Source organism: Echiichthys vipera (genome assembly GCF_963691815.1).
Source record: "Echiichthys vipera genome assembly, chromosome: 5".
Taxonomy (NCBI): domain Eukaryota; kingdom Metazoa; phylum Chordata; class Actinopteri; order Perciformes; family Trachinidae; genus Echiichthys; species Echiichthys vipera.
In genome coordinates, this window is record NC_139830.1 from 4,305,093 (window position 1) to 4,322,462 (window position 17,370).

The 17,370-nt window shown below is 37.2% G+C and overlaps 2 protein-coding genes across 2 annotated transcripts in view; one reads left to right on the top strand and one right to left on the bottom strand.

Moving 5' to 3' along the window:
- LOC310946845 (inositol polyphosphate 5-phosphatase K-like) overlaps positions 1-11,162 on the top strand; it is a gene marked incomplete at its 5' end in the record, with an annotated part of 23,477 nt that extends 12,315 nt beyond the window's left edge. The window contains one exon of the mRNA XM_083913412.1: positions 10,167-11,162. Coding sequence (XP_083769538.1) covers positions 10,167-10,303 — 137 coding nt within the window. The 3' untranslated portion in view covers positions 10,304-11,162. The remainder of the gene's footprint in view (positions 1-10,166) is intronic.
- Positions 11,163-11,828: 666 nt separating this feature from the next.
- Positions 11,829-17,140, bottom strand: xaf1 (XIAP associated factor 1). The gene is made up of 7 exons (XM_083914582.1): positions 17,008-17,140; positions 15,215-15,350; positions 15,025-15,081; positions 14,686-14,911; positions 13,953-14,020; positions 12,071-12,334; positions 11,829-11,980 (listed from the first exon to the last, which is right to left on the bottom strand). Exons 1-7 carry the CDS (start codon positions 17,043-17,045, stop codon positions 11,948-11,950), a joined length of 822 nt encoding a protein of 273 aa, XP_083770708.1. The 5' UTR covers positions 17,046-17,140; the 3' UTR covers positions 11,829-11,947.
- Between the last annotated feature and the right edge of the window lie 230 nt (positions 17,141-17,370).

Sequence of the window (17,370 nt, forward strand, 5' to 3'; positions counted from 1 at the left end):
ACAGTGGTTAGCTCGGGGCAGCACGGTGAAGGCATTCAAAGGTCTTTTTTAACCACTAATGCTGCTGAAAATAACAGCAAACCTCTGCAGCAGCATGAGAAGAGTCCCTACACACACAACAAAGCACCAACAGCGTAGTTAGTGAAGCCAGAGTTTATTAAAAGAGTGTTTAAAGACTTACCTACTGGCCCCTGTACCAGCTCCTCTCATAGTAAAGTCCATTACAGTGGATTACCAAAGTCAATCCCAAAGGAAGGAGCCCATTGGTGCTTTGTTGTGTGTGTAGGGACTCTTCTCATGCTGCTGCAGAGGTTTGCTGTTATTTTCAGCAGCATTAGTGGTTAAAAAAGACCTTTGAATGCCTTCACCATACTGCCCCGAGCTAACCACTGTTAGCCACGTCCGACTTTTTGTGGTGTTTTGCGTCTGTTTATAGTCATTTTGTCACGTTTTTGTGGTGTTTTGCGTCTGTTTTTAGTAATTTTGTCACGTTTTTGTGGTGTTTTCATCTGTTTTTAGTCATTTTGTCCCGTTTTTGTGGTGTTTTCATCTGTTTTTAGTCATTTTGTCCCGTTTTTGTGGTGTTTTCATCTGTTTTTAGTCATTTTGTCACGTTTTTGTGGTGTTTTCATCCGTTTTTAGAAATTTTGTCACGTTTTTGTGGTGTTTTCATCTGTTTTTAGAAATTTTGTCACGTTTTTGTGGTGTTTCGCGTCTGTTTTTAGTCATTTTTTTCACGTTTTTGTGGTGTTTTCATCCGTTTTTAGTCATTTTGTCACGTTTTTGTGGTGTTTTCATCCGTTTTTAGTCATTTTGTCACGTTTTTGTGGTGTTTTGCGTCTGTTTTTAGTCATTTTGTCACGTTTTTGTGGTGTTTTCATCCGTTTTTAGTCATTTTGTCACGTTTTTGTGGTGTTTTCATCCGTTTTTAGTCATTTTGTCACGTTTTTGTGGTGTTTTGCGTCTGTTTTTAGTCATTTTGTCCAGTTTTTGTGTTGTTTTTCATCCGTCTTTAGTCATTTTGTCACGTTTTTGTGGTGTTTTCATCCGTTTTTAGTAATTTTGTCACGTTTTTGTGGTGTTTTTCATCTGTTTTTAGTCATTTTTTCACGTTTTTGTGGTGTTTTCATCCGTTTTTAGTCATTTTGTCACGTTTTTGTGGTGTTTTGCATCTGTTTTTAGTCATTTTGTCACGTTTTTGTGGTGTTTTTCATCTGTTTTTAGTAATTTTGTCACGTTTTTGTGGTGTTTTCGTCTGCTTTTAGTCATTTTGTCACGTTTTTGTGGTGTTTCGCGTCTGTTTTCATTTTGGAAGGAGCCCATTCGTGCTTTGTTTTGTGTGTAGGGACTCTTCTCATGCTGCTGCAGAGGTTTGATGTTATTTTCAGCAGCATTAGTGGTTAAAAAAGACCTTTGAATGCCTTCACCGTGCTGCCCCGAGCTAATCACTGTTAGCCACGTCTAGCTGTTAGCGACTCTCCGGATTTCTCCGTTGAGTGTAAGCGCCAAAAAAGACCTTGGGATGATTTTACACTGGAATTACGACGTAATTACACATTAAACTTTTATTTTTGGTGATTTAACATTTGTAAACATGTGATTAACCGTGTTTAACTCGTTGCGTTCTCCTCTCCAGATCGCTCTCTGTCGTTAATGACTAGAATAAACCCTCTGAGACAGAAGTGAAGAGAGACGCTGATGTTTTTAACTCTTCTGAAGACTTGTTCTTTGTTCTTTATTTAAACGCAGATGATTATTCGTGTTATTCTGTGCACTTTCCCTAAAGCAGAGGTGTCACACTCCGATCCACACTGGGCCAAATATAAACACATGCACGTTTCCCGTCTGTACAGATGTTTTTATGGTGTTTTCAGTCCGTTTTTAGTCATTTTGTCACATTTTGTGGTGTTTTTAGTCATTTTGTCACGTTTTTGTGGTGTTTTTAGTCATTTTGTCACGGTTTTGTGCTGTTTTTAGTCATTTTGTCACGTTTTTGTGGTGTTTTCGTCTATTTTTAGTCATTTTGTCACGTTTTTGTGGTGTTTTTAGTAATTTTGTCACGTTTTTGTGAATGTTTTTAGTCATTTTGTCCCGTTTTTGTGGTGTTTTTAGTCATTTTGTCACGTTTTTGTGGTGTTTTTAGTCATTTTGTCACGTTTTAGTGGTGTTTTCGTCTGTTTTTAGTAATTTTGTCACGTTTTTGTGGTGTTTTCATCTGTTTTTAGAAATTTTGTCACGTTTTTGTGGTGTTTCGCGTCTGTTTTTAGTCATTTCGTGACGTTTTTGTGGTGTTTTGCGTCTGTTTTTAGTCATTTTGTCACGTTTTTGTGGTGTTTTTAGTCATTTTGTCACGTTTTTGTGGTGTTTTTAGTCATTTTGTCACGTTTTTGTGGTGTTTTCGTCTGTTTTTAGTCATTTTGTCACATTTTTGTGGTGTTTCGCGTCTGTTTTTAGTCATTTTGTCACGTTTTGTGGTGTTTTCGTCTGTTTTTAGTAATTTTGTCACGTTTTTGTGGTGTTTTCATCCATTTTTAGTCATTTTGTCACGTTTTTGTGGTGTTTTGTGTCTGTTTTTAGTGATTTTGTCACGTTTTAGTGGTGTTTTTAGTAATTTTGTCACGTTTTTGTGGTGTTTTGTGTCTGTTTTTAGTAATTTTGTCACGTTTTTGTGGTGTTTTCATCTGTTTTTGTCATTTTGTCACGATTTTGTGGTGTTTTTAGTCATTTCGTGACGTTTTTGTGGTGTTCTGCGTCCGTTTTTAGTCATTTTGTCACGTTTTTGTGGTGTTTTGCGTCTGTTTTTAGTAATTTTGTCACGTTTTTGTGGTGTTTTCATCTGTTTTTGTCATTTTGTCACGTTTTTGTGTCTGTTTTTAGTCATTTTGTCACGTTTTTGTGGTGTTTTCGTCTGTTTTTAGTCATTTTGTCACGTTTTTGTGGTGTTTTTAGTCATTTTGTCACGTTTTTGTGGTGTTTTCGTCTGTTTTTAGTAATTTTCTCACGTTTTTGTGGTGTTTTTAGTCATTTTGTCACTATTTTGTGGTGTTTTTATTCATTTTGTCACGATTTTGTGGTGTTTTTAGTAATTTTGTCACGTTTTTGTGGTGTTTTCGTCTGTTTTTAGTCATTTCGTCACGTTTTTGTGGTGTTTTTAGTCATTTTGTCACGTTTTTGTGGTGTTTTTAGTAATTTTGTCACGTTTTTGTGGTGTTTTTAGACATTTTGTCACGTTTTTGTGGTGTTTTCGTCTGTTTTTAGTCATTTTGTCACTTTTTTGTGGTGTTTTTAGTCATTTAGTCAAGATTTTGTGGTGTTTTTAGTAATTTTGTCACGTTTTTGTGGTGTTTTTAGTCATTTTGTCACGTTTTTATGGTGTTTTCGTCTGTTTATAGTGATTTTGTCACGTTTTTGTGGTGTTTTCAGTCATTTTGTCACGATTTTGTGGTGTTTTTAGTCATTTCGTGACGTTTTTGTGGTGTTTTGCGTCTGTTTTTAGTCATTTTGTCACGTTTTTGTGGTGTTTTTAGTAATTGTGTCACGTTTTTGTGGTGTTTTTAGTCATTTTGTCACGTTTTTGTGGTGTTTTCGTCTGTTTTTAGTCATTTTGTCACGTTTTTGTGGTGTTTTTAGTCATTTTGTCACGTTTTTGTGGTGTTTTTTAGTCATTTTGTCACGTTTTTGTGGTGTTTTTCATCCGTTTTTAGTCATTTTGTCACGTTTTTGTGGTGTTTTTAGTCATTTGTCACGTTTTTGTGGTGTTTTCGTCTGTTTTTAGTCGTTTTGTCACGTTTTTCTGGTGTTTTTCATCCGTTTTTAGTAATTTTGTCACATTTTTGTGGTGTTTTTTTTCATCCGTTTTTAGTCATTTTGTCACGTTTTTGTGGTGTTTTCATCCGTTTTTAGTCATTTTGTCACGTTTTTGTGGTGTTTTCGTCTGTTTTTAGTAATTTTGTCACATTTTTGTGGTGTTTTTTTGTCTGTTTTAAGTAATTTTGTCACTTTTTTTGGTGTTTTTTTTCATCCGTTTTTAGTCATTTTGTCACGTTTTTGTGGTGTTTTCATCCGTTTTTAGTCATTTTGTCACGTTTTTGTGGTGTTTTCGTCTGTTTTTAGTCATTTTGTCACGTTTTTGTGGTGTTTTGCGTCTGTTTTTAGTCATTTTGTCACGTTTTTGTGGTGTTTTCATCTGTTTTTAGTCATTTTGTCACGTTTTTGTGGTGTTTTTCATCTGTTTTTAGTCATTTTGTCACATTTTTGTGGTGTTTCGCGTCTGTTTTTAGTCATTTTGTCACGTTTTTGTGGTGTTTTCATCTGTTTTTAGTAATTTTGTCACGTTTTTGTGGTGTTTCGCGTCTGTTTTTAGTCATTTTGTCACGTTTTTGTGGTGTTTTCATCTGTTTTTAGTAATTTTGTCACGTTTTTGTGGTGTTTTCATCTGTTTTTTGAAATTTTGTCACGTTTTTGTGGTGTTTCGCGTCTGTTTTCATTTTGGAAGGAGCCCATTGGTGCTTTGTTTTGTGTGTAGGGACTCTTCTCATGCTGCTGCAGAGGTTTGCTGTTATTTTCAGCAGCATTAGTGGTTAAAAAAGACCTTTGAATGCCTTCACCGTGCTGCCCAGAGCTAACCACTGTTAGCCACGTCCGACTGTTAGCGACTCTCCTGGATCCATTTCCACAACAAGTCCCTACACACAAAACAAAGCATGTTTTGCGTCTGTTTTTAGTCATTTTGTCACGTTTTTGTGGTGTTTTTCATCTGTTTTTAGTCATTTTGTCACGTTTTTGTGGTGTTTTCATCCGTTTTTAGTCATTTTGTCACGTTTTTGTGGTGTTTTCATCCGTTTTTAGTCATTTTGTCACGTTTTTGTGGTGTTTTCGTTTGTTTTTAGTCATTTTGTCACGTTTTTGTGGTGTTTTGCGTCTGTTTTTAGTCATTTTGTGACGTTTTTGTGGTGTTTTGCGTCTGTTTTTAGTAATTTTGTCACGTTTTTGTGGTGTTTTGCGTCTGTTTTTAGGCATTTTGTCACGTTTTTGTGGTGTTTTGCGTCTGTTTTTAGTCATTTTGTCACGTTTTTGTGGTGTTTTCATCCGTTTTTAGTCATTTTGTCACGTTTTTGTGGTGTTTTCATCCGTTTTTAGTCATTTTGTCACGTTTTTGTGGTGTTTTGCGTCTGTTTTTAGTCATTTTGTCACGTTTTTGTGTTGTTTTTCATCCGTCTTTAGTCATTTTGTCACGTTTTTGTGGTGTTTTGCGTCTGTTTTCATTTTGGAAGGAGCCCATTGGTGCTTTGTTTTGTGTGTAGGGACTCTTCTCATGCTGCTGCAGAGGTTTGCTGTTATTTTCAGCAGTATTAGTGGTTAAAAAAGACCTTTGAATGCCTTCACCGTGCTGCCCCGAGCTAATCACTGTTAGCCACGTCCGGCTGTTAGCGTCTCTCCTGGATTTCTCCGTTAATAGTTTATACAGGAAAAAAAACTGAGTGTAAGTGCTGAAAAGGACCTTGGGGTGATTTTACACTAGAATTACGACGTAATTACACATTAAACTTTTATTTTTGGTGATTTAACATTTGTAAACATGTGATTAACCGTGTTTAACTCGTTGCGTTCTCCTCTCCAGATCGCTCTCTGTCGTTAATGACTAGAATAAACCCTCTGAGACAGAAGTGAAGAGAGACGCTGATGTTTTTAACTCTTCTGAAGACTTGTTCTTTGTTCTTTATTTAAACGCAGATGATTATTCGTGTTATTCTGTGCACTTTCCCTAAAGCAGAGGTGTCACACTCCGATCCACACTGGGCCAAATATAAACACATGCACGTTTCCCGTCTGTACAGATGTTTTTATGGTGTTTTCAGTCCGTTTTTAGTCATTTTGTCACATTTTGTGGTGTTTTTAGTCATTTTGTCACGTTTTTGTGGTGTTTTTAGTCATTTTGTCACGGTTTTGTGCTGTTTTTAGTCATTTTGTCACGTTTTTGTGGTGTTTTCGTCTATTTTTAGTCATTTTGTCACGTTTTTGTGGTGTTTTTAGTCATTTTGTCACGTTTTTCTGGTGTTTTTTGTCTGTTTTTAGTAATTTTGTCACGTTTTTGTGGTGTTTTTAGTCATTTTGTCCCGTTTTTGTGGTGTTTTTAGTCATTTTGTCCCGTTTTTGTGGTGTTATTAGTCATTTTGTCCCGTTTTTGTGGTGTTTTTAGTCATTTTATCACGTTTTTGTGGTGTTTTTAGTCATTTTATCACGTTTTTGTGGTGTTTTTAGTCATTTTGTCACATTTTTGTGGTGTTTTTAGTCATTTCGTCACGTGTTTGTGGTGTTTTTCATCCGATTTTAGTCATTTTGTCCCGTTGTTGTGGTGTTTTTAGTCATTTGTCACGTTTTTGTGGTGTTTTCGTCTGTTTTTAGTCGTTTTGTCACGTTTTTGTGGTGTTTTTCATCCGTTTATAGTCATTTTGTCACGTTTTTGTGGTGTTTTTAGTCAATTTGTCACGTTTTTGTGGTGTTTTTTGTCATTTTGTCACGTTTTTAGTCATTTTGTCACGTTTTTGTGGTGTTTTGCCTCAGTTTTTAGTCATTTTGTCCCGTTTTTGTGGTGTTTTTAGTCATTTTGTCACATTTTTGTGGTGTTTTTAGTCATTTTGTCACATTTTTGTGGTGTTTTTAGTAATTTTCTCACGTTTTTGTGGTGTTTTTAGTCATTTTGTCACGTTTTTGTGGTGTTTTTAGTCATTTTGTCACGTTTTTGTGGTGTTTTCGGCTGTTTTTAGTCATTTTGTCACATTTTTGTGGTGTTTTTTGTCTGTTTTTAGTCATTTTGTCACATTTTTGTGGTGTTTTTTCTCTGTTTTTAGTCATTTTCTCAGTTTTTTGTGGTGTTTTTCATCCGTTTTTAGTAATTTTGTCACATTTTTGTGGTGTTTTTTGTCTGTTTTTAGTCATTTTGTCACATTTTTGTGGTGTTTTTCATCCGTTTTTAGTAATTTTGTCACTTTTTTGTGGTGTTTTTAGTAATTTTGTCACGTTTTTGTGGTGTTTTTAGTCATTTTGTCACGTTTTTGTGGTGTTTTGCGTCAGTTTTTAGTAATTTTGTCACATTTTTGTGGTGTTTTTCATCCGTTTTTAGTAATTTTGTCACTCTTTTGTGGTGTTTTTGTCTGTTTTTAGTAATTTTGTCACATTTTTGTGGTGTTTTTAGTCATTTTGTCACATTTTTGTGGTGTTTTTTGTATGTTTTTTGTAATTTTGTCACGTTTTTCTGGTGTTTTTCATCCGCTTTTAGTCATTTTGTCACATTTTTTTGGTGTTTTTTTGTCTGTTTTTAGTAATTTTGTCACATTTTTTTGGTGTTTTTTTGTCTGTTTTTCGTAATTTTGTCACGTTTTTGTGGTGTTTTTTTTCTGTTTTTAGTAATTTTGTCACATTTTTGTGGTGTTTTTTCTCTGTTTTTAGTCATTTTCTCAGTTTTTTGTGGTGTTTTTCATCCGTTTTTAGTAATTTTGTCACATTTTTGTGGTGTTTTTAGTAATTTTGTCACATTTTTGTGGTGTTTTTTGTCCGTTTTTAGTAATTTTGTCACTTTTTTGTGGTGTTTTTAGTCATTTTGTCACATTTTTGTGGTGTTTTTCATCCGTTTTTAGTAATTTTGTCACATTTTTGTGGTGTTTTTAGTCATTTTGTCACATTTTTGTGGTGTTTTTTGTATGTTTTTCGTAATTTTGTCACGTTTTTCTGGTGTTTTTCATCCGTTTTTAGTCATTTTGTCACATTTTTTTGGTGTTTTTTTGTCTGTTTTTAGTAATTTTGTCACATTTTTGTGGTGTTTTTTTGTGTTTTTAGTAATTTTGTCACTTTTTTTGGTGTTTTTTTGTCTGTTTTTAGTCATTTTGTCACATTTTTCTGGTGTTTTTTTGTCTGTTTTTCGTAATTTTGTCACATTTTTGTGGTGTTTTTTTGTCTGTTTTTAGTAATTTTGTCACATTTTTGTGGTGTTTTTTTTCTGTTTTTAGTAATTTTGTCACATTTTTGTGGTGTTTTTAGTAATTTTGTCACATTTTTGTGGTGTTTTTAGTAATTTTGTCACATTTTTCTGGTGTTTTCAGTCATTTTGTCACATTTTTCTGGTGTTTTTTTGTCTGTTTTTAGTAATTTTGTCACATTTTTGTGGTGTTTTTCATCCGTTTTTAGTAATTTTGTCACATTTTTGTGGTGTTTTCAGTCATTTTGTCACATTTTTGTGGTGTTTTTTGTCTGTTTTTAGTAATTTTGTCACATTTTTGTGCTGTTTTTAGTAATTTTGTCACATTTTTGTGGTGTTTTTTGTCTGTTTTTAGTAATTTTGTCACATTTTTGTTGTTTTTTTGTCTGTTTTTAGTAATTTTGTCACGTTTTTGTGGTGTTTCGCGTCTGTTTTTAGTCGTTTTGTCACGTTTTTGTGGTGTTTTTTGTCCGTTTTTAGTCATTTTGTCACGTTTTTGTAGTGTTTTTTGTCCGTTTTTAGTCATTTTGTCATGTTTTTGTGGTGTTTTTTTGTCTGTTTTTCGTAATTTTGTCACATTTTTGTGGTGTTTTTTGTCTGTTTTTAGTAATTTTGTCACATTTTTGTGGTGTTTTTCATCCGTTTTTAGTAATTTTGTCACGTTTTTGTGGCGTTTTTAGTAATTTTGTCACGTTTTTGTGGTGTTTTGCGTCAGTTTTTAGTAATTTTGTCACGTTTTTGTGGTGTTTTTTGTCTGTTTTTAGTAATTTTGTCACATTTTTGTGCTGTTTTTAGTAATTTTGTCACATTTTTGTGCTGTTTTTAGTAATTTTGTCACATTTTTGTGGTGTTTTTAGTAATTTTGTCACATTTTTGTGGTGTTTTTAGTAATTTTGTCACATTTTTCTGGTGTTTTCAGTCATTTTGTCACATTTTTCTGGTGTTTTTTTGTCTGTTTTTAGTAATTTTGTCACATTTTTGTGGTGTTTTTCATCCGTTTTTAGTAATTTTGTCACATTTTTGTGGTGTTTTCAGTCATTTTGTCACATTTTTCTGGTGTTTTTTTGTCTGTTTTTAGTAATTTTGTCACATTTTTGTGGTGTTTTTCATCCGTTTTTAGTAATTTAGTCACATTTTTGTGGTGTTTTCAGTCATTTTGTCACATTTTTGTGGTGTTTTTTGTCTGTTTTTAGTAATTTTGTCACATTTTTGTGCTGTTTTTAGTAATTTTGTCACATTTTTGTGGTGTTTTTTGTCTGTTTTTAGTAATTTTGTCACATTTTTGTTGTTTTTTTGTCTGTTTTTAGTAATTTTGTCACGTTTTTGTGGTGTTTCGCGTCTGTTTTTAGTCGTTTTGTCACGTTTTTGTGGTGTTTTTTGTCCGTTTTTAGTCATTTTGTCACGTTTTTGTAGTGTTTTTTGTCCGTTTTTAGTCATTTTGTCATGTTTTTGTGGTGTTTTTTTGTCTGTTTTTCGTAATTTTGTCACATTTTTGTGGTGTTTTTTGTCTGTTTTTAGTAATTTTGTCACATTTTTGTGGTGTTTTTCATCCGTTTTTAGTAATTTTGTCACGTTTTTGTGGCGTTTTTAGTAATTTTGTCACGTTTTTGTGGTGTTTTCGTCTGTTTTTAGTAATTTTGTCACGTTTTTGTGGTGTTTTTTGTCTGTTTTTAGTAATTTTGTCACATTTTTGTGCTGTTTTTAGTAATTTTGTCACATTTTTTTGCTGTTTTTAGTAATTTTGTCACATTTTTGTGCTGTTTTTTGTATTTTTGTCACATTTTTGTGCTGTTTTTAGTAATTTTGTCACATTTTTGTGCTGTTTTTTTGTCTGTTTTTAGTAATTTTGTCACATTTTTGTGGTGTTTTTTTGTATGTTTTTAGTAATTTTGTCACATTTTTGTTGTTTTTTTGTCTGTTTTTAGTAATTTTGTCACATTTTTGTGCTGTTTTTTTGTCTGTTTTTAGTCGTTTTGTCACGTTTTTGTGGTGTTTTTCATCCGTTTTTAGTAATTTTGTCACGTTTTTGGTTGTTTCATCACTTTTTTGTTGTTTTTTCATCTTTCTTTACTAAAAAAAAGACTTCAAATGTGCATGTGTCCCTTCTCTCCAGATGTGTAACGTTGAACCTTTCCAGTGCAGCTCCTTGTTCTTGTCGTGATGTTTCTTCTGTTTGATTCTTTGGTTACAGCCACGGTGACAAACAGCTCTTTACCTTCACACACAGATCATCTGCCTCCCACCGCTGCTGAAAGCTCCTGTCCTCCATCTTTCTTTGGGTCGTTATTGGGGGAGGGGTGGATTCAGTGTGTCTGCAGAGACTGGTAGCATGGATGCTCATGTTTGTCAACAGAAAAGTAGACGTGTATGTGTTTTATACTCGCGGGCCAGCTCTCACAGAACCTTGATATGATCTTGGGGGCCAAATATAATTACACCACAGGCCAGATTTGGCCCACAGACCTGAGTTTGACACCCCTGCCCTAAAGCATCGCTGTAGAACGTACGCTGAGTTTATTCATGGTTTAAAATGCGTTGTACGACGAACACTTCCCTTCAGTGTTGTGAATGGGCTGCGTAGGAAGATAAGAGGACTCTCACAGTATTTTTATTAACTCCAGTTGTTCCTGAAGCACTTGACACATTTATCTTTATTATATAATATATAAATATAATCATGTTGTGTAGCATTCGACCTGTGGCTCACTTTAAGCTAGCAGCGTCATTAGCCCAGCAGCACCTTATTCAGCGCATTCATTAAAACATATATGATCCATTCCTTTAAACACTGATGGTCGTATCACAGAGAAGACACGTTGCACTGTAATGTTTATTGTTGACGCATAAATACGTATAGATTGTCACGTTACTGTTTATTGTTGGTGTGTGTGCTGAGAAAAGATGTATAAGTATATAAATCAGAGAACTATGGATTCAGAAAGTGCCTTTGGAGCGACTGTTGCTTTCCATTGATTGTATTTTTAACGTTCACCAGATTATTGTGATTTAATTTGATGATTGTGAACTTTCACCCACGCAGAGACTGAATGTTATCGGCTCGCTGGAATCAATGATATAGGCCAATTTATGTTGTTTTGTACTAAAAAGTGAGTTTTACTTCTGAACCTGCAATGAAAAGTACTGTAATAAAATATCAGCATATATTAAATTACTCCGACTTCGTTCTCTGTGTGCTTTATTAATATTCTGCTGTCAACTTTAGCTCCGCCCCCTAGGACCCTCTCTGTTCACCTGTGCTTTAGCCCCGCCCCCTAGGACCCTCTCTCTGTTCACCTGTGCTTTAGCCCCGCCCCCTAGGACCCTCTCTCTGTTCACCTGTGCTTTAGCCCCGCCCTCTAGGACCCTCTCTGTTCACCTCCTCTTCCTCCTCTCCCCCCTCTCCTCTTCCTCCTCTCCCCCCTCTCATCTTCCTCCCCCTCCTCCTCTCATCTTCCTCCCCCTCCTCCTCTCATCTTCCTCCCCCTCCTCCTCCTCTCTTCCACTCCTCTTCCTCCTCTCCCCCCCTCATCTTCCTCCCCTTCTCCTCCTCTCTTCCTCCCCCTCCTCCTCATCTTCCTCCCCCTCCTCCTCTCTTCCTCCCCCTACTCCTCTCTTCCACTCCTCTTCCTCCTCCTCTCTTCCTCTCCCCCTCCCCTCCCCTCCCCCTCCTCTCTTCCACTCTTCTTCCCCCTCTCATCTTCCTCCCCATCCTCCTCGCCTCCTCCTCTCCTCCGCCTTAGCACATGGTCTGGTAGTACTACTCTTTTGAGACCACGACACTTTCGGGTCCCAAAACTAAGTATCATACTATTGTATCATAAAGCTCAACGTAAAACTAAACTCACTAAAAACTAAATGTAAACCTTCAACCTTCAAAAAACACTTTCATGAAATAACGACACGGGGTTTTAGCGGCCCAAGCGCTCGTCTTCCATCCCTGATGACACTTGGATCACAGCTCTCCGTCTCTCTTTACTGCAGGTTAACGTGGATCTGGCACTTCACCTGAAAACACACAGAAAGAAGGTTTAACCTTTCAGGAGAGGAACGTTTTAACGACGTAAATACAAATGTGGCGTGATGCAGGAACGTTACCGTGTGCCAGCGTAGTGTGATGAGGGGCAGGGCCAGATGACAGTGGGGGCAGGTGCTGATCTGGTCGGGGTCACCTGCACCACACCAGGGACCTCTGCTGGGTCCGTTTGACAGGGAGTGGGATTTATAGGCACTGTTTAACCCCTGTCCGGACAAATCATCCCCTTCCTCACCCTCTTCCTCATCCTCATCCTCATCGTCTTCCTCTTCCTCCTCTGGTGCAGCCTCTTCATCTTCCAGCCTGGTTGCTGCTACGCACTCCAGCTGGTTTAAGGGATGAAGACAAGACATGTGGACTTGAGTCATTGTGACTTGGACTTAAAGCAAAACTTGCCTAAAGTTCTGACTCAGTCTCAGACTCATTCGGATTTAAGTGCCTCTGTTCAAGGGGGCTGATGTTAGTTAACGTTAGCCTGATACAATCGGTTTCCTCACAACACTGTAGCTAGCTAACATTAGCCAGATACAATCGGTTTCCTCACAACACTGTAGCTAGCTAACGTTTGCCAAATACAATCTGTTTCCTCACAACACTGTAGCTAGCTAACGTTAGCCGGATATAATTTGTTTCCTCACAATTCCTTAGCTAGTTAACATTAGCCAAATACAATACGTTTCCTCGCAATTCCTTAGCTAGCTAACGTTAGCCAGATACAATTGGTTTCCTCACAATTCCTTAGCTAGTTAACATTAGCCTGATACAAGCTGTTCCATCACAACACTGTAGCTAGCTAACGTTAGCCAGATATAATCTGTTTTCTCACAATTCCTTAGCTAGTTAACATTAGCCAGATACAATCGGTTTCCCCACAACACTGTAGCTAGCTAACGTTAGCCAGATACAATCTGTTTCCTCACAATTCCTGAGCTAGCTACTGTTAGCCAGATACAATCTGTTCAATCACAACACTGTAGCTAGCTAATGTTAGCCAGATTCCATCACAACACTGTAGCTAGCTAACGTTAGCCAGATACAATCTGTTTCCTCACAATTCCTGAGCTAGCTACTGTTAGCCAGATACAATCTGTTCAATCACAACACTGTAGCTAGCTAATGTTAGCCAGATACAATCGGTTTCCTCACAATTCCTTAGCAAGCTAATCTTAGCCTGATACAATCGGTTTCCTCACAACACTGTAGCTAGCTAACGTTAGCCAGATACAATCTGTTTCCTCACAATTCCTTAGCTAGCTAACGTTAGCCAGACACAAGCTGTTCCATCACAACTCTGTTGCCTGATAACGACTGATGTCACTAATCAACCCAATCGGCAGAATGAAAAGTTAGAGTTGTAACTTTATGTTTTATGTTGTAACAACAGTGTGATTAAGGTTAAAGGTTAAAGCATAAAAACAATTTAGGTTTAGGGAGAACGTCACGGCTTGGGTAAAAAAAGAAGTGACTTGGGACTTGGACCAAATAACCTGAGACATGTCTGGGAAAAATGCTGCACAGTGGATTCAGGCTTAAAACGAGGCTGTAGCTGTGTTTCCACATCTCATTTAAAATAAATCCTATTCTGAAAAAGGCAAAATCCACCTTGAGGGAGTGTCAAAGCCTTGATGGGCATTATATGCATGTAAGTGAGTGAGTGATGCGTATTAAAATATGTGTGTGGAACCACAGCAGTGGCGTGCACCTTTGCTCCATCAGTGCACTCAGGGGTTTAACTGTTACTTGTACCTGTGTGCGTTCATGTTTATGTTAACGCTTGTTTTTGCTGATTCTGCTCGGGTCTGCGGAGCATTCTGCTCAACGTGCTTTGCTTTATAAATACATTTGACGTGACCTGAATCGCAGCACGCGTGCAAACATTTCTGAGTGCCCGTACACCTTTTTTCAGAAGTGCTATTCTATGAAACGCTTACAAAAGATTTATACCTCATGTTCCTCCATGTCCTCAGCTGGAAATGACGCCGTACATCTGCTACAACTCACTGTTATTCGTGCTGTGAAAAGAAAACAGATGCGGAAATAGTTCAAGAGAACATGCGGTTAAAGTTAGTTGGTGTTTGTGTGAGGCTTAGGGCGCACTCCCACTGTTCCTCCGTCCCGCGCCCCGTGCTTTAGGGTCCTTGTCCCCCCTCCAGGCCCGTTTGTACTCACACTACCTGGGCCTCGGAGAATGCTTCTTGCTGCCTATACGTCATCACGCCGTAACACGTCACGCGCATTGCTGACGTCATGGCGATGCGTGGCTTTGTTTCCAGATCTTTCCGTAGACCTCTGAGTTTTTGTGCGTCTTGTCGACTGTTTTTGAATCTTTTCATCGACCAAATCTGCAGTAAACACTCCACCTCCGCATCACACCAACGTGAACCTTTCACCGCCATTGTTTGAAATGTCCGCGCATTGTCCCTCCTTCTTTTTTCTACGTCCCAACAGGCGCACAGGAAATGAAGTAAGAACCGCCGTAGGCCTCATGCTCGTGCTCGTGCTCGTACATGTGCAAACGTGCTTTACTAAAGCCCACCTCTCCCAAACGGTCCGTGGCCGGCAAGCGTACCGCTCCTAGGCGCGTTACGGTTGCACTCACACTGGTCAAAGGAACTAGACTTTACCCGTAAAACCTGTTTGGGCACGGTACGGATGGACAGTGTGAGTGCGCCCTTACTACTTGGTGGTGGTTTGTTGGCAGTTAGAGGGGGTCCTGAGGCGTTGTCGGTAGCTGAGCAGGTTAAGCCGTGCTGGGGCTGGTCCTTCAGGGTGACGTAGCGGTTGCAGTCCCTGCAGAGTTCGGTACGACTCCCGCACGCCACAAGGTGCTCGTCCAGCCCCTTCCACGGCAGCTCCAGCTCACAGAACTGACAGCTCTGCAGGCGCTCCACACAATCGTCCGACTGGGGACACAGAGCAGAGACAGAGCCTACATTTCCCATAATGCAACAAAATCATTATACTGTGCAACACCTTAGGTCCGGGCTAACGGCACCAACAGAACCCCCGGGTTTACCTCATGATCCTTAAGGTGACCACGCTCCACCCTCTGGTTACACTTGGAGCATCTCGCCTGCAAACAAACGACTGTGAAACTACACACACACACACACACACCTTCATGTGACTCAGGTGTGTGTGTGTGTGTGTGTGTGTGAGTGTGCGTGTGTGTGTGTGTGTGTGTGTGTGTGTGTGTGTGTGTGTACCACGGTGTGCTGCTCCTCCCTGTGTTGGCTCAGGTGCTCTCTGGGAACGGCTTCATCACAGTCGGGACAGAGGCACAGGAAGCGGCTGCAGTGCGTCTCATGCAGAGCGAAGTTGACTTCTGCGACGTCTTTGTGGCTTAAAGACGAGAGAAACGCAGGAAATATCAACTTGTAAATGCAAAATATAATAAAAAACATGTGTATTATATAAATATAGTAGAAATATGTGGACATGTGAGAGAATATGTCCACTACAATAAAATATATACAACAGTAAATCATTTGTTGTTGTGTTTTACTATCACATTTTGCCTCTACACTGTGTAGTAACCATAGTAACAGTGACAAAAATGACCTTATGAACCCGGCCACATGACGGCAGCTGATTGGGTAAACGTGTCCCATATCTGTCCAATCAGAGACAATTTTTTTAAATGTTTCTAAGGGCCCCGATAGGAGGAAAGATTTTCCTCCCAGTAAGGTAGATTAAAAAAATGGGAATACACTGGTCCACCTGGGGCCCCTGCACACACCTGGGGCCCCTGCACACCTGGGGCCCCTGCACACACCTGGGACACCTGCACACCTGGGCCCTCTGCACACCTGGGGCCCCTGCACACACCTGGGACACCTGCACACCTGAGGCCTCTGCACACCTGGCAGCCCTGCACACACCTGGGCCCCTGCACACACCTGGGGCCCCTGCACACCTGGGGCCCCGAGGCTGCAGCTTGTGCATTGATCCGCCTCTGCTTCAAGCACTTATTAGGGCAAACTCAACTAGATATTCACAAGTAATGTGAGAAAAATAAAGATAAATAATAATAAAAAAATAAAGTAAACAAATTACTAGAGAAATCTAAATAATAACAATAAAATAAAAAATAAATAAATTACTAGACAAATCTAAATAATAATAATAATTAAAATAAAATAAAATAAATTACTAGATAAATCTAAATAATAATAATAAAAATAAAATAAATAAATTACTAGACAAATCTAAATAATAATAATAATTAAAATAAAATAAAATAAATTACTAGATAAATCTAAATAATAATAATAAAAATAAAATAAATAAATTACTAGACAAATCTAAATAATAATAATAATTAAAATAAAATAAATTACTAGATAAATCTAAATAATAATAATAAAAATAAAATAAATAAATTACTAGACAAATCTAAATAATAATAATAATTAAAATAAAATAAAATAAATTACTAGATAAATCTAAATAATAATAATAAAAATAAAAATAAAATAAATAAATTACTAGACAAATCTAAATAATAATATTAATAATAAAAATAAAATAAAAATAAAATAAATAAATTTCTAGACAAATCTAAAAAATTATCAAATAAAAATAAAATAAATAAATTGCTAGACAAAGCTAAATAATAATAATAATAATAATAATAATAAGATAAAATAAAAATAAAATAAATATATTACTAGACAAATCTAAATAATAATAATAAAATTAAATAAATGAATAACTAGACAATTCTAAATAATAATATTCAGAATAAAATTAAAATAAAATAAGTAATGTTTGTTATGGTTTCCAGTTTCTTTCTAATCTAAAAATAGATTTTCATGAATTCACCTGCAGGACTTTAACCCCCGCGCGCTGCTCTGGGTACAGTTATTAATCATAATTAATATACATATATGATTATATTACAGCTAAATAATAAGGAACTGTAACTGCATCCTCATGGATCCTGTCCATACAGTGAATCTGCTCCTAAACACAATAAGACTTCATTAGACAGACTCACCACTGACCGCACGTGCGCGTCGCCTCCTTGTTCTCCATCAACTCAAAATAATAAAACAATAAAATAATAAATGTATGAATTTCTATGAATATGATGAATGTGTTAATATGCTGATCCGCTCACAGAGGGAGGTTCATCTCCTCTCTTGAAACTTTTGGTTTCACTTCCTGAGAAGAGAAAGTGAAACCGTTTGTGTCGCAGGAGCTCGCGCGCGCCTTTGCCACACGAGGGCGCACGAGCTCCACGCGACGGCTGTGGAGTCACGTGATTTCTTTATTTTTGTCACAAAGGTTTTAAACAAATAATACAGGTTACAATATAAGTTTTATATTTAATATAAACAACCGACAGCATCAATACAGG